We start from the raw sequence: 16,249 nt of genomic DNA on the forward strand, positions 1-16,249 counted from the left end.
CCAGGAGCAGGCAGGGAGTGATATATGCAGATCTGGATGTTTTCAGAGAGGAGATATGCAGCATCCAGGCTGGAGGGAGCCGGTTATGACTTCACATTTCCACTAGCCATAACCCTACCTGAGGGGGGAGGGGAGTTGTACAGGAGCTAGATGAGGGTGTAACTAGGAGCGAGGGGCTGGAATCAGGCAATGGAGCTGGCAGGCTGAATAGCAGGAACAAGCTCCTGCAGCTTTGTTTCAGTTAACTTTGGACCAAACCCTGTAGAATGCACTGCTGCCCTGGCCACACCAGCTGCATTCATGCCTCTCTTCCTAGTGCCCTAAGAAGAGAGCATTTTGCTAGGGTGGGTTGGAAAGGATTCCACAAGGGCCCTTTGGTTCAGTGATGGTGCTTGGGTCAAAGAGAGATGGTGGTAGCATGTGGGTGTCTGCACAGGCTAGAAACATGTGGAGGAAGGGCTGGCGTAGCCTGGGAGTCCCAAGCAAGGGCAAGCTGCTCTGCAGTGCTTTTGGAGCAGGGCCCCCCCCATCTCTCACAGAGGGTGAATCAATGTTGTGGAATTCAGGAACCGGTTTCACCACCAACCCAATAATCTAAACCCTCGGCTCTTCCTGAGACGCCACAACTCTGCCCTGTGGCATCTGCAGCAAGAGCTTGGTTTCTGGCTTCCCTGCCAAGTTTTGGTGCCGCCCTCTCCTGGGTCCCACCTCACCTCCCCACGGCTCTAATTGTTGGGTGTAAACCCGCTGCAAGAATCAGAGCCCGGCACCACAGAGCCCTGGCCCGATGTGGGTACTAGCAAACAAATGAGGTTTCAACAGCCAGCTGGCCCAGAATAACAAACCTTTAACAGATCCCAAGCTCCAGCTCCTGCTCCTCAGAGCCAAGCCCCACTGGGCTAGCAGCTGGGAGCACTGCTCTGTGTGCACGCAGCCTCAGTCACTGGAGGGCCAAGCCAGGTCTATGGCATAGACAGGTGCCAGGCACCACCATGACAAGAGGTGATTTAAAAGGAGACACTGGCCAGTGGTTGAGGGTACTAGAGCTGTTGGCATCTTGTGTATTTCAATTCCAAGCAGAGTTGAGAGGGTGCTGCCAGGACGAGGGCAGAGAGATTGACCCTGCCAGCCCAGCAGCACCTGTGTCCAGCAGAACTGAGTAGATCAACTCTAGGAAGCCAGTTTGGTTCCTCTCCACCCGTCAAATAACCTGCAGTTGGGAGAGGCAAGTGGCGCTGCACCAGGACTGCTTCTGGGGGCTTGTGTCTGACCTTAAAAAGCAGCATGTCACTGCCAGCCCATTAGAGACAAACCAGAGCCCCACACTCCAGCAGGAACATGGACAATGGAGCAGGCAGCTCCTGTGGATGGGGCCCAGCCCTGGGCAGCCGGGGGCCAGGCCATGTGGAGCATCATCCTCAGAAACTGGGCCCATGGTCCCCACGCTGGGAGCACTGCTCCTCTTCCTAGACTCTCCTGCCTTCTGCTCAACCTCCCTGGTCAGCAGCAAATGGAGCTTTGGCTGCAGCAACCTCCTGGAGTGTAGAACAAATACCAGCTTCACTGCTGCCCTATATTGTCAGCTGGGAGGCCTGTAACTCACGCACGTGAACATCCAGGGACAGCTGCTGGGGTCACCCCCCATGGAGGGAGAGAAAGAAGCAACCACAGGAGCCAGAAGTACCAAATTCAGATTTATTCCAGGAGAGGCTGAGGAGAGCCTTGCCAGGCCTGGACCTTCATATCCAGAGCACCCAGCCCCCCTGCCCCACCCCATGGTGTTAGCCAGCCCCTGCCCACCCCTCAGCACCAATCCACAGCCTGCCTCCTGGTGAAAGAAGGCTCTGCTCATTTGGGTGCTGCAGCTGAATGGGCGGGGGGGGGGGGGGGGAAGCTGACCAGACCTTACCCCTCATTGTATTTGGGCCTGTGACCCCACCAGGTGCTCCGCTGTGGGCTCTCGATCTACATGGGCAGGTTCCGTCCCTCCCCTCACCCTGGGCTGGGCTGGTGGGGGAAAAGGTTCTTCATCTATCTCATCTCACTAGGCATGTGCTACTGCCTCACAGGCAAGCTTCATACCCAGAAGTCGGCTGGGCAGGGGGCGAGGATAGGCCTGAGTGATGGTGCATGCTCTCTGGCAAGAGCCGCTTTCCATCTCCCCTTCTCTATGGCAGGATAGCGACCCAGCTCTTCTCTATCTCTGAAGCAGCATGAGAAGCCCCAACGCAGAGGTCACAGCCCTGGGTGGCATGCAAAGCCTCTGCACCTGTCCCCCGTGGCATGAGCTCTATAGTCACTCCTTTTCTCCTGCTGCAGATACTCCAGCAGAGCCAGGTGCCAGGGCAGCTCTAGCCTTGGTAGGAAGTGCTCCCAGCATCCATGTTTCACATTTCCCAGGCCTCAAGCCCAAGGCCAGGCTATCTGCATGGGCACCCAGCACAGGCAGTTTACTCTGCCTGCAGCCCTCAGGCTGGACTGCCCATTGGCCCCAGCACAGTGTGAAGGACATGGAGCAAGACTGGCAGGCATGCAGCTTGGACAGCATAAGGAGAGGAAGTTTGGCATTTCCCTAGCAGGGCCAGAGCCCTCACTGGGGTAGGAAGCAGCAGGGCATGAGGGAGGAGGAACAGGAAATCCCACTTGATGCTGGGCTTCTGTTTGCTGGACAGTAAGAATCATGGTGCAAACTCGCCCTGCCAAAAGGTGGCTGTTGGAGCACATGCCCCTGCTGCAGAGGCAGAAGTAACACTTGCTCTGGAGACTCGCACAGGGATGGGCCTGCAGTAGTCACAGATTCATCAGTCTGAGATGGAGAAGCCCCCTTGGCTAACCCAGTCAGTCCATGGTGCAGCCTGGGTACATCCCAAGAGCTCTTGCCCCTTCCCAGTCCAGGCTGCTGGCTTCCCATTCAGATTTTTGAAGACTCGACTCTCTCGATCCAGGGTGAGTCGGCGTCAGCATCTCTGGGCTCAGCCCGCAGGTGCTGCAGCTCCCTTTCCAAAGCCTGGCTGCGCTGGTACATCTCCATGTAGCTTGCCTGGATCTCCCTCTGGTAGCGCAGCACTTTCTCCTTCTCCTCCTGCCAGGTTTTCCGCTCCAGCTCAAAGTTCACAGCCTGCAGCTGGCCCTGGCGCCGCTCGCGCAGCAGCTCTGCCCACAGCCACTCCACCTGCCTCTCTGGGGGCTCCCCACTCTCACTGTGAAGACCCCAACACTTGGAGTCGTCAGTTTCCCAGCCAGAGAAGTCCTGGCAGACTGGCATGGGAGCATCCCCCAAAGGGAGGGAGGAGCTGGGCTCTGGTGGGGCCTGGAAGGAGTCCCCTAGCTGGGCCAGCTGCAAGTCCTTGGCTTGCACCTCCGCCCAGGCCTCCCGCAGCTGAGTCTTCAAGCTGAAGATCTCACTGAGTTTCTGGGCCATCTCCTCCTGGGAGTCTCGAAGCTGCTGCTTGAGCAGTGAGATCTCAGCTGCCTTCTGACAAACCTGTAGGAGATGCAGAGAAAGGGTGGGGAGGGACAGAGTAAGAAATGAGATGTACAGGAAAAGTCAGGGTGGGGTTTAGAGTTGTTGGGTGCATCTGGATAGGAAACCCCCATTCAATCCCAACTCTGCCATGCAGCGGCATAGAGCATTAAACCTGCCACGTGGCAGCCATTACCAGACAGCACTCTGGGGATTCCCACAGGCAGGAAATGGAGGCTTTGCAGGGGTGTGAAGAATGAGAAGGGATGGAGCGGGGCGGGAGGATATGCGGGGTGTCACTAGGCTTTTGGCTCTAGAGCCAGGTCCACAGCTGCATTTAGCCACAGATGACAGTGGCTCAGCCTCTCTCTGCTTCATCCTGAGCCAAAGTTCCTCCACAAAAACCCCAGAGTTTGGTACAATTGGAGCCTGTGCCCAGGGTTGAGGCTGCGGGTTGGGATTGAGGGGCACTGGGACAGCTGCTGGGGCAGAAGGGTGGAGGAAAGCTGCAGAGCAATCCTTTACTCACCTCCCACCTGGTCTCTTCTAGTTTGGGGCTGACACGTTCACACTGCTGCTGCCACTGCCTCAGCTCCTCACACTGGCCCTGGTGCAGGCTCAGCTCCTCCTGCAGCCGCTTCTTCTCCTGCTGCGCTTTGTAGACCTGCAGCTGCAGCGCCCGCTGGCTGCGCTGGGCCTGCTGGGTCACCTGCTGCAGCTTGGTGACATACATCTGCTTCAGCTCATCCAGTGCATCCATCCACAGATGCTGTTTGTCCTCAAAAACCTGCTGGCACAAGGAGAGGTCTGTGCCCAGCTCCTGGGGCAAAGTGCCAGGCAGCCCAGCCCCCTCCAGCATCTCGAGGTCTAGGGTGAAGGATCCTATCACAGCCCCGGGGCCTCAAAGGGAGCAGCCTGGCCCCATGACACTGGAATGGGAAGCAGCAGCTCTAAGAGCCACTCCCCAGCAACACACAATCCATCTCCAAGCAGGATTCAGCCAGGATGGCACTGGACCATTCTCACACTAGTATGTGCTTCTGAAATGTAGTCTGGAGACTAAATGTCCATTTTCTCAGAGAGCAGATACAGGCTGGGCAGCTGCTCCTATTGGCCACCCCAGCCTTTTCCCACCATCACCTTGGTGCAAGGGGGAAAAAGGTTCCTCGTGCATGGAGATTTCCCAGTCCGATCACTCCGGAGCAAGCCTGATGCTCTGGCACTGGGAGCAGCAGAGCCCAGGCTCCCCATTGCCCAACAGGTCACTGGATTCTGGAGGTGAATGTGCCCTTCCCCAGCCCTGCTCGCACCAGACAACACACTAGCACACTACTGCCAGCACAGCACTCCAGGGAATCATGGACCACGCACAGACCCCAGCATGCAGTGAGCTCCACACAACAGCACAGGGGCAATGCATGAGACACTAGCATCCCCGTCTGGAGGGGGCGCTGGGACGGGGTGAGAAGCAGGCCCAGGGCCCTGCACTCTCAGGCCAGCCCCACTGCACTCACCTGTGTGAAGGGGTCTTCAGTCTCACTAAGGCTCCTCTTCAACTGCCACAGCTCCCCACTCTTCTCGTGCAGCCGGTCCTCTAGCTGCTTCACCACGTCCTCCAGGGAGTAGGTGAACTCATAGGGGGGTGGGGGCTCCCCAGAGCTTTGCAGGAGGCTTAGCGTGGCCATGCTCTTGCAGGACAGAGGTGCTTTCTCCACTGCCAGGGGGTCTCTGGGGCCCCAGGAGGCCCTGTCAAGGGAACCCCCAATGTGGTTGATATGGCCCATGGAGGCACTGAACTGGCCCTGGGCAGGTTTGAAGTGGGGAGGGTAGATTGGGAAGCTCTGGATGGAGTTGTGGCTGGAATTGGAGGCCTCGTCTAAGCTGATGGTGTGCAGCAGGTGGGTGCGCAGGGGGCCATGCTGGGAGGAGGTACCGGTGCTGGTGCTGCCCTGGGACAGGAGGGTGTGCAGGCTCCCGTTGCTCTTCGACAGCTTCTGCCCTTTGGATGAGGCCAGGCCCTGCATGGACACCAGGCCTTTCCCAGCCACTGCCTTGAAGGCCGATGGCCTGATCCGACACTGAAAGACAAGGGAGCCAAGGATCAACCTGGTCTCAGCAGAGCCGCTCAGTAGCGAGAAGAGCTGGGGCACCCCAGTCTGTGTCCCCAGCTGCAGGATGGCTCAGCGCTGCCCCACCCCTTTGCCCTGGACACAGATATGAGGTTTATGTATAAGGACCTCCCAGCTTCCCTCTGTCACAGCAGTTACATGGGCCCATCACCAGCTGGCCTGCCAAGAACTAGGGGACTGTCCGTAAGGACCTCCTCCTCCCATGTTCTGCGCTAGCCAGCTCCCATTTGGTGGCTGCACTCCACTCTGGAGGCAGCTGCATTTCAGGGCCGGTTGGTGCGATGCACTCGTGGAAAACATCCCTACAACTAGTCATGTGGATCCCTAGCCACATTGCCTGCCCCAGCCCAGCCCACCACTCAGGGGCCTCACCTTGTCAAAGCGGCCCCGCTCCGGCAGCGAGCTCTTGGAGAAGTCTGCCCCCCGGTGGTGCTCACGGGAGTAGCGGTCAGGGGACTGGTTCTCACGGTCGCTCTCGTAGTCCCGAGATGGCCCCGGCGCCTGGTGCTTCCTCTCGGCCCGGGACTCCTTCCTGGCGCCGTGCAGTAGCCTGAAGAGCTCCCGCTGGCTCGGGCCCTTCCGGAGCAGGCCGTCCGGCTGCCGAAACCCCCGCGAGCCCCCCAGCACTGCCCTCAGCTCCACAGGCGTCAAGTCCTGTTTCTCCACCAGGCTGCCCACGCTGCCCATGCCGCAGCAGCAGCTCCCAGGCGCAGAGGCTAGGGACGAGTCAAGGAAGCAGTTGCCAGGGTCACAGGTCACATGAGGGACCTGTGCTGTTGCCATGGAGAATTAGACCAACACGTGGTACCAGCACTGCCAAAGGAGGGAACAGACAATCAGCAAAGAGGTGTGAGTGGCTGGGGCCACCCTATGTCCACCAGCCCCACCCTGAGGAGGAGAGCCGTGCTCCCCCCCCATCCCCACGGATGCCCAGCCAGCCAGAGGGGAGGCAGAGCAGCCTCATCTCCCTGTGTCTGCGCGCCCACACTGCTCCCCTCTGACAAGTCCCTGATCACCCCAGCATTTACAGCAGGGCTCCAAAGAATCATCCAGGGTCCCCATGCAGGGAGGGGAGTCAGTCTCCATGTGACCATAATCCTAGCCCCACCCCACCCCCTGCTTACAAGCAGCCTCTGGTGGGAGTGGGGTCTGGTACCGAGCCAGCGCTGCTCCCTTCAGGCCTATAAACTGAGGACACAGGTGCTTTCTTTCAACTTTTGGAGCTGGGAACCTCAACAGGAGCCAGTCGGACACCAGCATGTTCCCCAGAGATAAAGCCACTCTACCACTCACCTGCTCCCCCCCAAGCAGCCAAAGCCGAGCCCCAGGGAGCAGCACGCCGGGAGGATCCGGCTGGAAGTCGATCTGCCCTGCCACCCAGCCAAGGCTGAACTGCTCACTCCTGTCTGATGTGGTGGTTCCCACACCCAGCTCCTCCTCCCGCCTGGGGGGCTGGGGAGGGAAACCAAAACAAGCACATGCCACCCAGCCAGGTAGGCAAGCTCCAGAGCTCCTGTTGCCTGCCTGGGCTCTGTCCCCAGGCTGATTCCTGGACAATTGGTCCACACGAGGCTGTGGCTGCCCTCTCCCAGCTCAGATGGGACCCTGGGCCAGCAGCATGACCTTTCATGTACTGCGCACGCACACACCCAGCAGCCAATGGTGCTTCCAGGAGCCTTTGCTGACCCAGGCCACAGCACTGAATTTGGGGGGTGGGGGGCTCCTCAGACCGGCTCAGGGGAGAGCAGTCAAGAGGGGTGCGGGGGATCCAGCCCAGCTGAGCAGACAACACCCCTTCATGGCTGTTCTGAGGCCTGGGACCAGCAAACTGGGGTCTCAGTAGCACAAAATCCAGCATCCAGCTTAGCTCCCTGTTGGCAGCTGCAGCAGAGGGGCCAAGGGCTGGCTGGGCTACAGAGGCTGCTGACCCCTGGCTCCCAAGAAGGGGGGCAGTGTTCCTCTCTGAGCTGTGCCCGCTTTGGGCATGACTGGCTCCCCCAGGGTTGTCAGGCCAGCACCTCACCTCCCCATTAGTGCAGCTCCTTTCCCTTCAGAGCTGGGGCTGGGGGGAAGAAGCCCAGCACCTTTCAGCCTTGAGGTGCAAATGCAAGGTACCAGGGGAATCTCCTACAGGGGAAACATGGCCCTTTGCTGGAGGTTGGGCCACTGATCATGCCAAGTGCTGCCCTAACGACAGCACAATGCCAGAGCCCACAGGTGGCAGATGCAAGGTGCTCCCAGACAGTCCCTTAGGGCAGCAGGGCACTGCTGCAGCTGGGATGGAAAGTCTGGCTGGGGAGAAGCTCTGCGCATGAGCCAGAAACTCTTTTTCCATTCGGACCTGATCCTGCCCCCACTGCACGTAATGGACAAACTCTTGCCAAGTCCCATGGGCTCAGAACAGGGTTCCTACCCCACCTCGACCTTCCGGGCCTGAACAGCTGCACCAAGAGGAGCAAGGCAAATTGCAGCCCAGGCCTCCATGTACCCAAGGCCTGCACTCCCTGCCCCTCCTGCACGCCACCCTCTCGAGGATGGACACAGGGGCTAGGCGTCCAGCTCCTCCGGACAGCCCCGGCCCCAGCCCCGAGGAGGGGAGGGGCTAAGACACTCCATCTCAGGCAGCAAACAGAGGCAGATGCTAGGGCATGGGGGCTGTGGGGCACAGCCCAGATGGCACTAGCAGGGGAGGCAGGAACAGGAAGGATGTGAGGAACAGGAAGGAAGTGGCAGTTTCCTGAGCAGGTTCCAGGCTGCAGACTCTGGGCCCTGCTGGGCCAGGGAGGAAACTGACAAGCCCCTCACCCTTCCCCTGAGGTGCAGCAGGCAGGAACAGCCCTTACCTCCCCAGTGCTATCCAGCCCAGGGCAGTGGTCAGGCCTCCCCCTCAGTGCCTAGGGCTACCGACCCCAGCATCACCCCTAACTTGGTCCACTCCCCAGGCTGGCTCCACTGCCGAGGGAGCAGCTGCCTGTTCCCCTCTCAGTGCCTTGCCCTTCAACCCTGGGCAGCAGTGGGTGCAGCGAGACCAGCCAGTTCTTGGGCCTGCTGCCACACCAGGAGGGAGCACAGGTAACTCAGCCCAACCTAAGAACCGGCATGATGCCCACAAGTGCCAAGCTGGGAGAGCTCCTCACTCTGGGCAGCATTTCCACCTGCCCTGGACTGTGGAACTCAGCCCAATGCCCCCCAAAGGCCACTGCCTACTCACTGCAGGCTCATGCTTTGCCTTGGGCACCCAAATCGGCAGTGGCATCTTCACTGGAAAAGGCAGTCTCCAAGGGCTTGCCCTCTGTGCCCTGCCTCCAACACCCCTCCCCTGCTCTTTGCCGGGACATGCAGCCAAAGACTCAAGAGCCAGCGGGGGCACAGTTAGCTAGAGGCCCCATTTTACAGATGGGGAAAGTGAGACAAAGCAGTTAAATGACTTGCCCAGCAAAGACCAACCAGCTTTGGAATAACGTCACAACAGCCAAAAATGAACAGGCTAAGCTGGGAGCAAAGGCTCCCACAGGAACAACACAGCTGCCAGGCTGCCCATGTGGCAGTATTGCCTGTGCCGGGAAAGCACAGACTGTGCCATGATTCTCACCCCAGGTTCTTGAACACTCAGCCCTGGATACCCGAGCATCCAGGGGGTGGGGATCTTCTTTTCAGAGCCCCAGTGAGACCAGGGCACTCAAGTGTGGGGGTGAGGAGATGAAGCTGTCCAAGGCCCACAGCTGGGAACCTGTTACAAGTCTCTGCACCACTGAAGCTTGGAGGACAAGAGGAGGGATCTCAGCCTGCTCCAAGCCCAGCTCTGCCAGTGCCTGACAGATCCCCGCTGGGGGCCCTGGGTCAGGAGCTGCCAGCTCAGGTGTAACGCCCCAGCTCTCTGCACCAGGCGCTGTGTAAACAAACAACTCCCCTTGAATCACTGCCACGAACAAACCTGTCTGACAGCTCCTGCCCTGCAAGGTCATCTCCCTCCTAGGGAGCCCAGCATCTGCTTCCACAAGCCACCTACACATGGCTTTCAACCTGGGGAGGAGGGACCCATGCTCCTCAGGGGAGCTGGGACATCCTGGATGCCGCTGGGAGCTCAGAGGGGTCTGCAAGGACTCTCGCTCCTCAGAGGCTGGGCAGGGCTCCCTGCACCTCAAGCACCAGATTCTCCAGCAGCAGACCCCACATCCTGAGAAAGCTGTTGGGACCAGACCCCACAGCTAATTCCCCCCAAGAATCACACCACAAGAATTAGCACCACAAGAAGGGTAGACTGCCTCTGTGGGCCAGGGATGGTCTGCTGAGCAGCTCAGCCTGCAGGATCTGGGCCTGATCTCCTCCCTGTACCCAAGATGCCACTGACAGCTGTGCCCAGTGGGCGTCTCCCTACAAGTGCACTGCCCTGGGAGACCAAGGCAAGTGGTACCCAGATGCCAGCCCACTGCCTCCTCCCCTTCCCCTTCTTAGAAGGGGGTATTTGGCTGCCTGAGGGGCACATGGCAGGGGCAGGCACCATGCAGTTCCAGGCCTCTCAGCCCATTGGCCCCTTGCTCCCTCCTGCAGCAGCCTCTCTGGGTGAGCCATGTCAATGGGGTGGCCCACCCCAGAACAACCCTGTACACACCCCCATGGAGGGAATGGGCCCTGAGCTGGATTTCCAAGTATGTTGCACTGGAAAGTAACTCTCAGCCCCAGCCAGGACGCAGCTGCCCTCCTTGGGCTCTAGGGTAACCCCCTCACACTTTCACACAGGAACACCACATTTCAGGCTGAACACGGGGCACAAGCTTTTTACAGGGAGGGGAATTAGCCATTGATGCAACTTGCAGGGTTAATTCTTCATCATTGGAGGCTCTAAATCAAGACTGAGTGTCTTTTTGTAAAAGCTCAACTCTAGCTCAGCCAGTTCTGGGCTGGCCACAGGAACCACAAGGGGCTGCATGGTCTGTGCTCCACAGAGGTTCCACCTGCATGGTCAGAATGGTCCCTCTGGCCTTAAACTCTACGAATCCCGTCAGGCATTCTCCCTTCTACAGCTCCATGCGCTCCCAGAGCTGAGCCAGTGGTACAGAGCTACCCTCCAGGGGACTCAGCCAAGCCCCGAACCCCAGAGGGGAGGCAGAGGTCAGGCTCTGTCCCTCACACACCCCACCTTGTGATGCCTTAGGACAGACAGCTGTAACCACAGCACCTGGGGCTGTGAGGCGCCCCCAGCTCCATGGGGCAGCTGGTCCAGAGGCCCCCTTTTGCCAGGGGACAGATCGGCACTGCATCCCGTTCCTTCATGGCTTCGCTCAATCCTGCAGCACAGAGAACCTCTGAGCCGGAGTCTTTTCTGAGTTGGCTTTGTCCAGCCAGCTTCTTGTGATTTTTGCTACGGATACAATGATCCCAAGCGGTCAGGTGCCATTTGACATCACCCCTGGAAGATCACTGCAGCAGCACATCACCCCCTAATGTCACCCTGGGGCAGTGGGGTCAGCACTTACTGCAAAGGGAGAACATCCCTTACTGCCCTGAAGCACCTGGCTGTTCCTGGGAGGCAAGCTGCACTGGTCCTGCTTAGCACTTCAGAGATTACAGGCTCAGGAGGCCTGGCTAACTCCCAGGCCCCGCTGCAGACACAGATTGGGAGCAGCCTGAAGGTATCCATGATACACGGACCGGAGGAACATTCTCACCTGCTCCTGGGAACAGGGAATGCTCAGTGAGTGACTCCTCAGCCCCTTCCTTGGGTGGCAGCAGGTTAGTAAGGTTTGTCCATTGCACAAAACACTGCATAGCCATCAGAGCTCTGCCCTGGCAGCCACAAAGCAAGGATATCCACTCCCTCCAGGTGCCAATGGGACACGCCCCAGCCGCTCTGGAGTCCACAGAGTCTTGCCAGGACCTGGGCCTGTATCCCAATTGGTCTGGAAATTCCTTTCAAATCAGACTCTGGGACCTGCCAGGCTCCAATCCCAGTGGGCTGGAAGGGCCCTTCCGGACTGGGCAAGTCAGTACAGGGGTGCACACGCATTCCGCAGAGCAAGCCTGGGGAAGGGCTCGTGCAATGCAGCAGAGCATGTGGGCTTGATTCAATGGGAGCTTGGACACAACTTCATCAGGAGCAGGCAGGGCCCTGGTACCCTGCCCTAGCTTTGGGGAGGCAGGCACCAGCACAGCCTGTGTCTTCAGTAACAAAAGGGACAGGCACTGGGACCGCAAGAGAGACTCTGGGTGGAATTAAACCCCAGACACCTCACCAGGGTCACAGCATGACTCACAGAGGGGCATTGAAGCTGCGGCTGCATTCCAAGGGAAGGGGCCCATCCACCCCACAGTGCTGTGCTTGAGGGGCAGGGACAAACAGGGACCAGCCATGTGATGAAACAAGCTGCCCTGGAACAGCATGGGAGTGGGGTGGGAGACATTGAGGCAGGGTGAGAAAGCAGCCCCATCCCACGGCCACACAGCTGGAACACTTTAGCCCGGTGGCATCTGCACAGGGAACATTCGAGCTGGGAAGATGCTGCCGAGGGCAGTACAATGTAGCCTGGGATTTAGAGCTGGCCAGCAAAGAGCCCAGAGCAGGGCCCAAGCAGTGGCTGTACCCACGGGGCAGGCTCTGCAACCCACGCTTAAGATGGAGTTTTTAAAAAGTAGATTCAGCTTTCAGGCCTTAGGGGACTAGCCTGACACCCCCTCCCACAGCTCTTCACACAGGCCACAAAGCCTGCAGTCTGGGCTGCATTCATGCCAGCAAACTGGAAGGAAATGGCCCAATCCTCTGAGTCCTGCAGACCCCAGGGAGCTGGGCTTTGTTGGCTCCTAAAGATTGGCTTTGCCAGGCTTCCTCCCCATGCCTTGGAGCCACAATGAACGGCAAGAATCCAGCAGCCCCAGGGAATCTGTGCCAGGCAGGGAGGCTGGGGGTTATTCTCCAAAACCTGACAGGAATCTCAGCACTGGCTGGAAACACTAGACCAGTGGTTCTCAAACTGTGAGTCATGACCCCGTTTTAATGGGGTTGCCAGGGCTGGCTTAGACTTACTGTGGCCTGGGACAGAAGCCGAAACCCAAGCCCCACCACCCAGGGCCATAGCTCGAGAGCTTCAGCACTGGGTGGCAAGACTCAGATTACAGGCCCTCTGCCTGAGACTGAAGCCCTTGGTCTTCTCCTTTGGTTTCCAGCAGCAACAGCAAGGTTCAGGCGGGCTCAGGCTTCAGTCCCCCCTCCTGGGTCATGTAAAAAAAGAAAGGAGTACTTGTGGCACCTTAGAGACTATACAAATTTATTAGAGCATAAGCTTTCGTGAGCTACAGCTCACTTCAATCGGATGCATGGAGCTGTAGCTCACGAAAGCTATGCTCTAATAAATTTGTTAGTCTCTAAGGTGCCACAAGTACTCCTTTTCTTTTTGCAAATACAGACTAACACGGCTGCTACTCTGAAACCTGGGTCATGTAGTAATTTTTGTTGTCAGAAGGGGGTCTCAGTGCAATGAAGTTTGAGAATCCCCTGCTCTAGACAGTCGCCGCTCCATCTCCCTGCCCTGGGCAAGCTCCCCGGGAGCCACGAGCTATTTACCACCCCCAGGTGCCGAGCGGCAACAGGATGCTCAGCACAGGTTCGCCCATTCCTTCTTACTCCAACTGGAAGAACTAGAAACCCCCAACATCATCAACCCCAAGGGAAGATGGGCACTTCCATGGGCAGCCACAAGATGCTTGTGGCAAGCAGAGGCAGTAGCTCCAGACCATGAAAACGGCAGGCATTTCCTGGTTTTTTTAGTTAGATTTTGTGGGTTGTGAAATCCCCAGGGCAGGTGAACAGCACCACTTGGGACCACCACTTAAGCACCCCAGCTACTATCCCACATGGAGTCCCAGAGCACAGCACAGCCTAGGAACTGTTCAAGCTCTGGACAAGGCATTCAGCCACCCATACCCATCCCACACGTCCCATGGATGACTCCTGCCACTACCCTGCATCCCCCACTCGCCAAAGCCTTGCTGTCAGACTCCATGTGCAACAGACACGCACTAGCAGGTTCTGTAACCCGAGTCCCACAGACACACCACTTCACAACGGTGACGAGAAGACAACACCAGGCTGATGTGGAACGCAAATCACCCTAGCTCTAAAATGACCAGCGGCGCTGAGAATGAGGGACACATCTGCGGGGACAGGATCTTCAAGCGTAAAATCCCAGTAAAACCCAACACATGCTGTATAAGCTCAAGAGTCCAAGTTCAGCAAACCCTCACTGCCTGACCCAGTATACCCTGAGCATCCCGCGTAAGGCGCCTGGTGTGAAGGACCACATGCAAAGAGCAGAAAGGGCTGGTGTTCTCTTCCCATGTTCCCCCGCACCACAGAAGGCCTGGGGATTTTTGTGAAGCAATCCATGCTGAAATACAGACACATTCTTGCTGAAGGGGGTCACCTTTAGTTCCAGACCCACACTCCTGTCTGAACACTGTCATGTCCTATTGCCGCCCAAGTAACAGCTCAGAACACAAGAACTGGAGGAGGAGGAGGAGGAGGAGACACTCCTGTTGTGTTGTCTTTGTGTGTTTGACAGCACCCAGTACAGTCTGTTCACCCGTCTCCCCTGTGCAGTTGTTGTTTTTCCCCCCCCATTTGCAGGGTCTTTCATATGGCCAGAGAGGAAAGAAACTGTTTTAAAAATCTAAGTCTTAAACTCAGCAATCACAGAGCTGAGGCCCCAGAGAACCTGAACTGAAGAGAGCAGCACTGGCCCCGAGTGGGGAGCAGTCACAGCCCGGGGCTCTGGGCAGGCAGAACTCGGAGCCAGGTGGGGCCCTAGGGACCGCAGATCAGGAATGCTCACTCGGAGCTCAAGCCAATAGCCGCCTTTTCACGGGCACGGGTCTCCTCCAGCCACAGCAGACAGGCCTGGTAGGAGGTGGGCGGCTGCCTAGCAGGAGCGCCCCCCTGTCCATGTGGCCCCTGCACTAGTGATGGAGAAAGGCCGTTTCTCCAATACCCGTCCTGCTCCAGCCAGCTCTCCGGCTCCGCGCAGCAATCTCCGGGTGCAGGCCAGAGCACAGCGCTTCACCCGGGATTCCCGCAGGGCGCGGGGACCAGATGTTCCGCTCGGGAGCCCAGTAACGCGTGGCCGAAGCAGATCAGCCCGGAGACCCCCAGCGCCTGGGTAAGCGACGGAGAGACCCCTGCCTTCGAGCCGCTCCGCAGCCCGGGCCCGGCCGGCAGCTGTTCCAGCCCTGCCCCGGCTCCTCTCCAAAGCCGACCCAACTGCTCTGCCTCCCACCCTGCTCCGCCCCGGGCCCCGCCCTGGCCAGCCCGGAGCGGCGGGGAGGGGGGTCCAGCGCACCCCGAACAAAGCCAGTTTCCTGCCGGCCTGGCCCCGCGCCGAGCCGAGCCGAGCCGAGCCGGGCCGGGCCGGGCCAGCCCCCGGGCCAGGCGCCGCGGATCGGGCCCGAGGCTCGACGGGACACGCGCCTGGCGGGCGGCCCCGGGACTCACCATGCTCGCGGCGCGGGCTCGGCGCAGCGGCGGCAGCTCAGCCGGGACAGAGGCAAAACCCGGCCTGGACCCGGCTCCCGCCCGCAACCGCATCGCGGCCGCTCTGGGAACCCAACGCGGGGCGGCAAAGCCCGGCCTGGATCGCAGCCCGGGGGTGGGGCCCGCCACGCCCCGCCCCACGGGGCCGCTGCCCGCTGCGGTTTGCAAAGTGGGCGGGGCTGGCAGCTGGACCCCTCCGCAGGGAAGTAGCCGCTGGCTCCTCCAGCCGGATAGCCCTGCAGGCAGGAGCAGATTAAGCAAGTGCCTAGAGACCCGGCAGCTCAGGGGGGCCCCTATTCGCTTTTTATTGGGGGGGGGGTAATCCTGTTTAATGCCCCTCCCCGTTAGCACCGCCTCCGCCTGCAGGCACCTCCGGGGAGGCACATGGAGGCTCCAATCCACAGAGCCCTGTGCAGCCCCTTCTGCCCAACCTTACAATGTATGCCAGTTAACTTTTAACTACCTCAGTCACTGGAAAGTCCGTCCTTGCCAGGGTCTGCAGCGAGCTGCCTGCCCCAGAGCACCCACTCCCTCTTCCCAGCTGCTCCAGCACATCCAAGGCAGCTAGAAATACGCTAACCCTGGGCAGCACTGCTCTGCTATGTAGCGGACTGCTGCTGTTGATGCAAAGGTGCTGGGGGGCTAGACCGGGATCAGAGGCAGCCCACCAGATACTGTCTGCATCCACATGTGCTCCATGCTATGAGCCCCTGCCCTATATGTCAGGGACTCGGAAGCAAAACCAGTATTCAGTCTTAGTGCCCCCTTGGCCTCTCTGCCAGCCCCTTGCTCACACCCTGCACCAGAACACTGGGCTCTGTCATGGGGGGGGCCTCTGGAAGGGTGGTGTGATTCCAGCTGGCTGATGGGCCTGTTTTGATTATTGCCCTTTACAGCTGTCTAGGTCCCCATTTCACAAACAGCACCAGGACTCAAGACAACCTAAAGACTGGGGCTCCAGATGGACCTAGCTAGGGAGTCCTGGAACAGGTCACCCAGAACACCCCATTACAAATGTCTGATCCATCCCTCCATACCGCTACTATTTCCAGAATGATGGTATGTACAGGTATGGTATGGTATGTTCGCAACTCTGCTTCACCGTGACTGTGCAAATCTCATCCCCTCCCTGTGCCT

General features: G+C 58.9%; 1 protein-coding gene across 4 annotated transcripts; it reads right to left on the bottom strand.

Moving 5' to 3' along the window:
- Positions 1 to 981: 981 nt before the first annotated feature.
- On the bottom strand, positions 982 to 15,382 carry N4BP3 (NEDD4 binding protein 3). 4 transcript variants are annotated; one of them, XR_006283170.1, is made up of 6 exons: positions 15,074 to 15,382; positions 5,965 to 6,405; positions 4,978 to 5,541; positions 3,993 to 4,250; positions 2,068 to 3,484; positions 982 to 1,859 (listed from the first exon to the last, which is right to left on the bottom strand). XR_006283170.1 is itself a non-coding variant. In XM_038413899.2 (5 exons), the coding sequence occupies exons 2-5, from the start codon at positions 6,373 to 6,375 to the stop codon at positions 2,912 to 2,914; spliced, it is 1,806 nt and encodes a 601-aa protein (XP_038269827.1). In that variant the 5' UTR covers positions 6,376 to 6,405; positions 15,074 to 15,382; the 3' UTR covers positions 982 to 2,911. The 4 variants fall into 4 exon arrangements, 1 of the variants encoding a protein (XP_038269827.1); XR_006283172.1 differs by lacking the exon at positions 15,074 to 15,382 and adding an exon at positions 11,070 to 12,778; XR_006283171.1 differs by lacking the exon at positions 15,074 to 15,382 and adding an exon at positions 6,886 to 8,076.
- Positions 15,383 to 16,249: the final 867 nt, after the last annotated feature.

The sequence above is a fragment of the Dermochelys coriacea genome, chromosome 8, assembly GCF_009764565.3.
Source record: "Dermochelys coriacea isolate rDerCor1 chromosome 8, rDerCor1.pri.v4, whole genome shotgun sequence".
Taxonomy (NCBI): Eukaryota; Metazoa; Chordata; order Testudines; family Dermochelyidae; genus Dermochelys; species Dermochelys coriacea.

Bases quoted from the DNA above. Each gene is read 5' to 3' on its own strand.
- N4BP3 (XM_038413899.2), bottom strand. From the start codon at position 6,375: ATGGCAACAGCACAGGTCCCTCATGTGACCTGTGACCCTGGCAACTGC. The intron at 4,251-4,977 runs GTGAGTGCAGTG...TTGTGCCAGCAG, and splicing joins CTGAAGACCCCTTCACACAG to GTTTTTGAGGACAAACAGCA. The intron at 3,485-3,992 runs GTGAGTAAAGGA...CATCTCCTACAG, and splicing joins TAGAAGAGACCAGGTGGGAG to GTTTGTCAGAAGGCAGCTGA.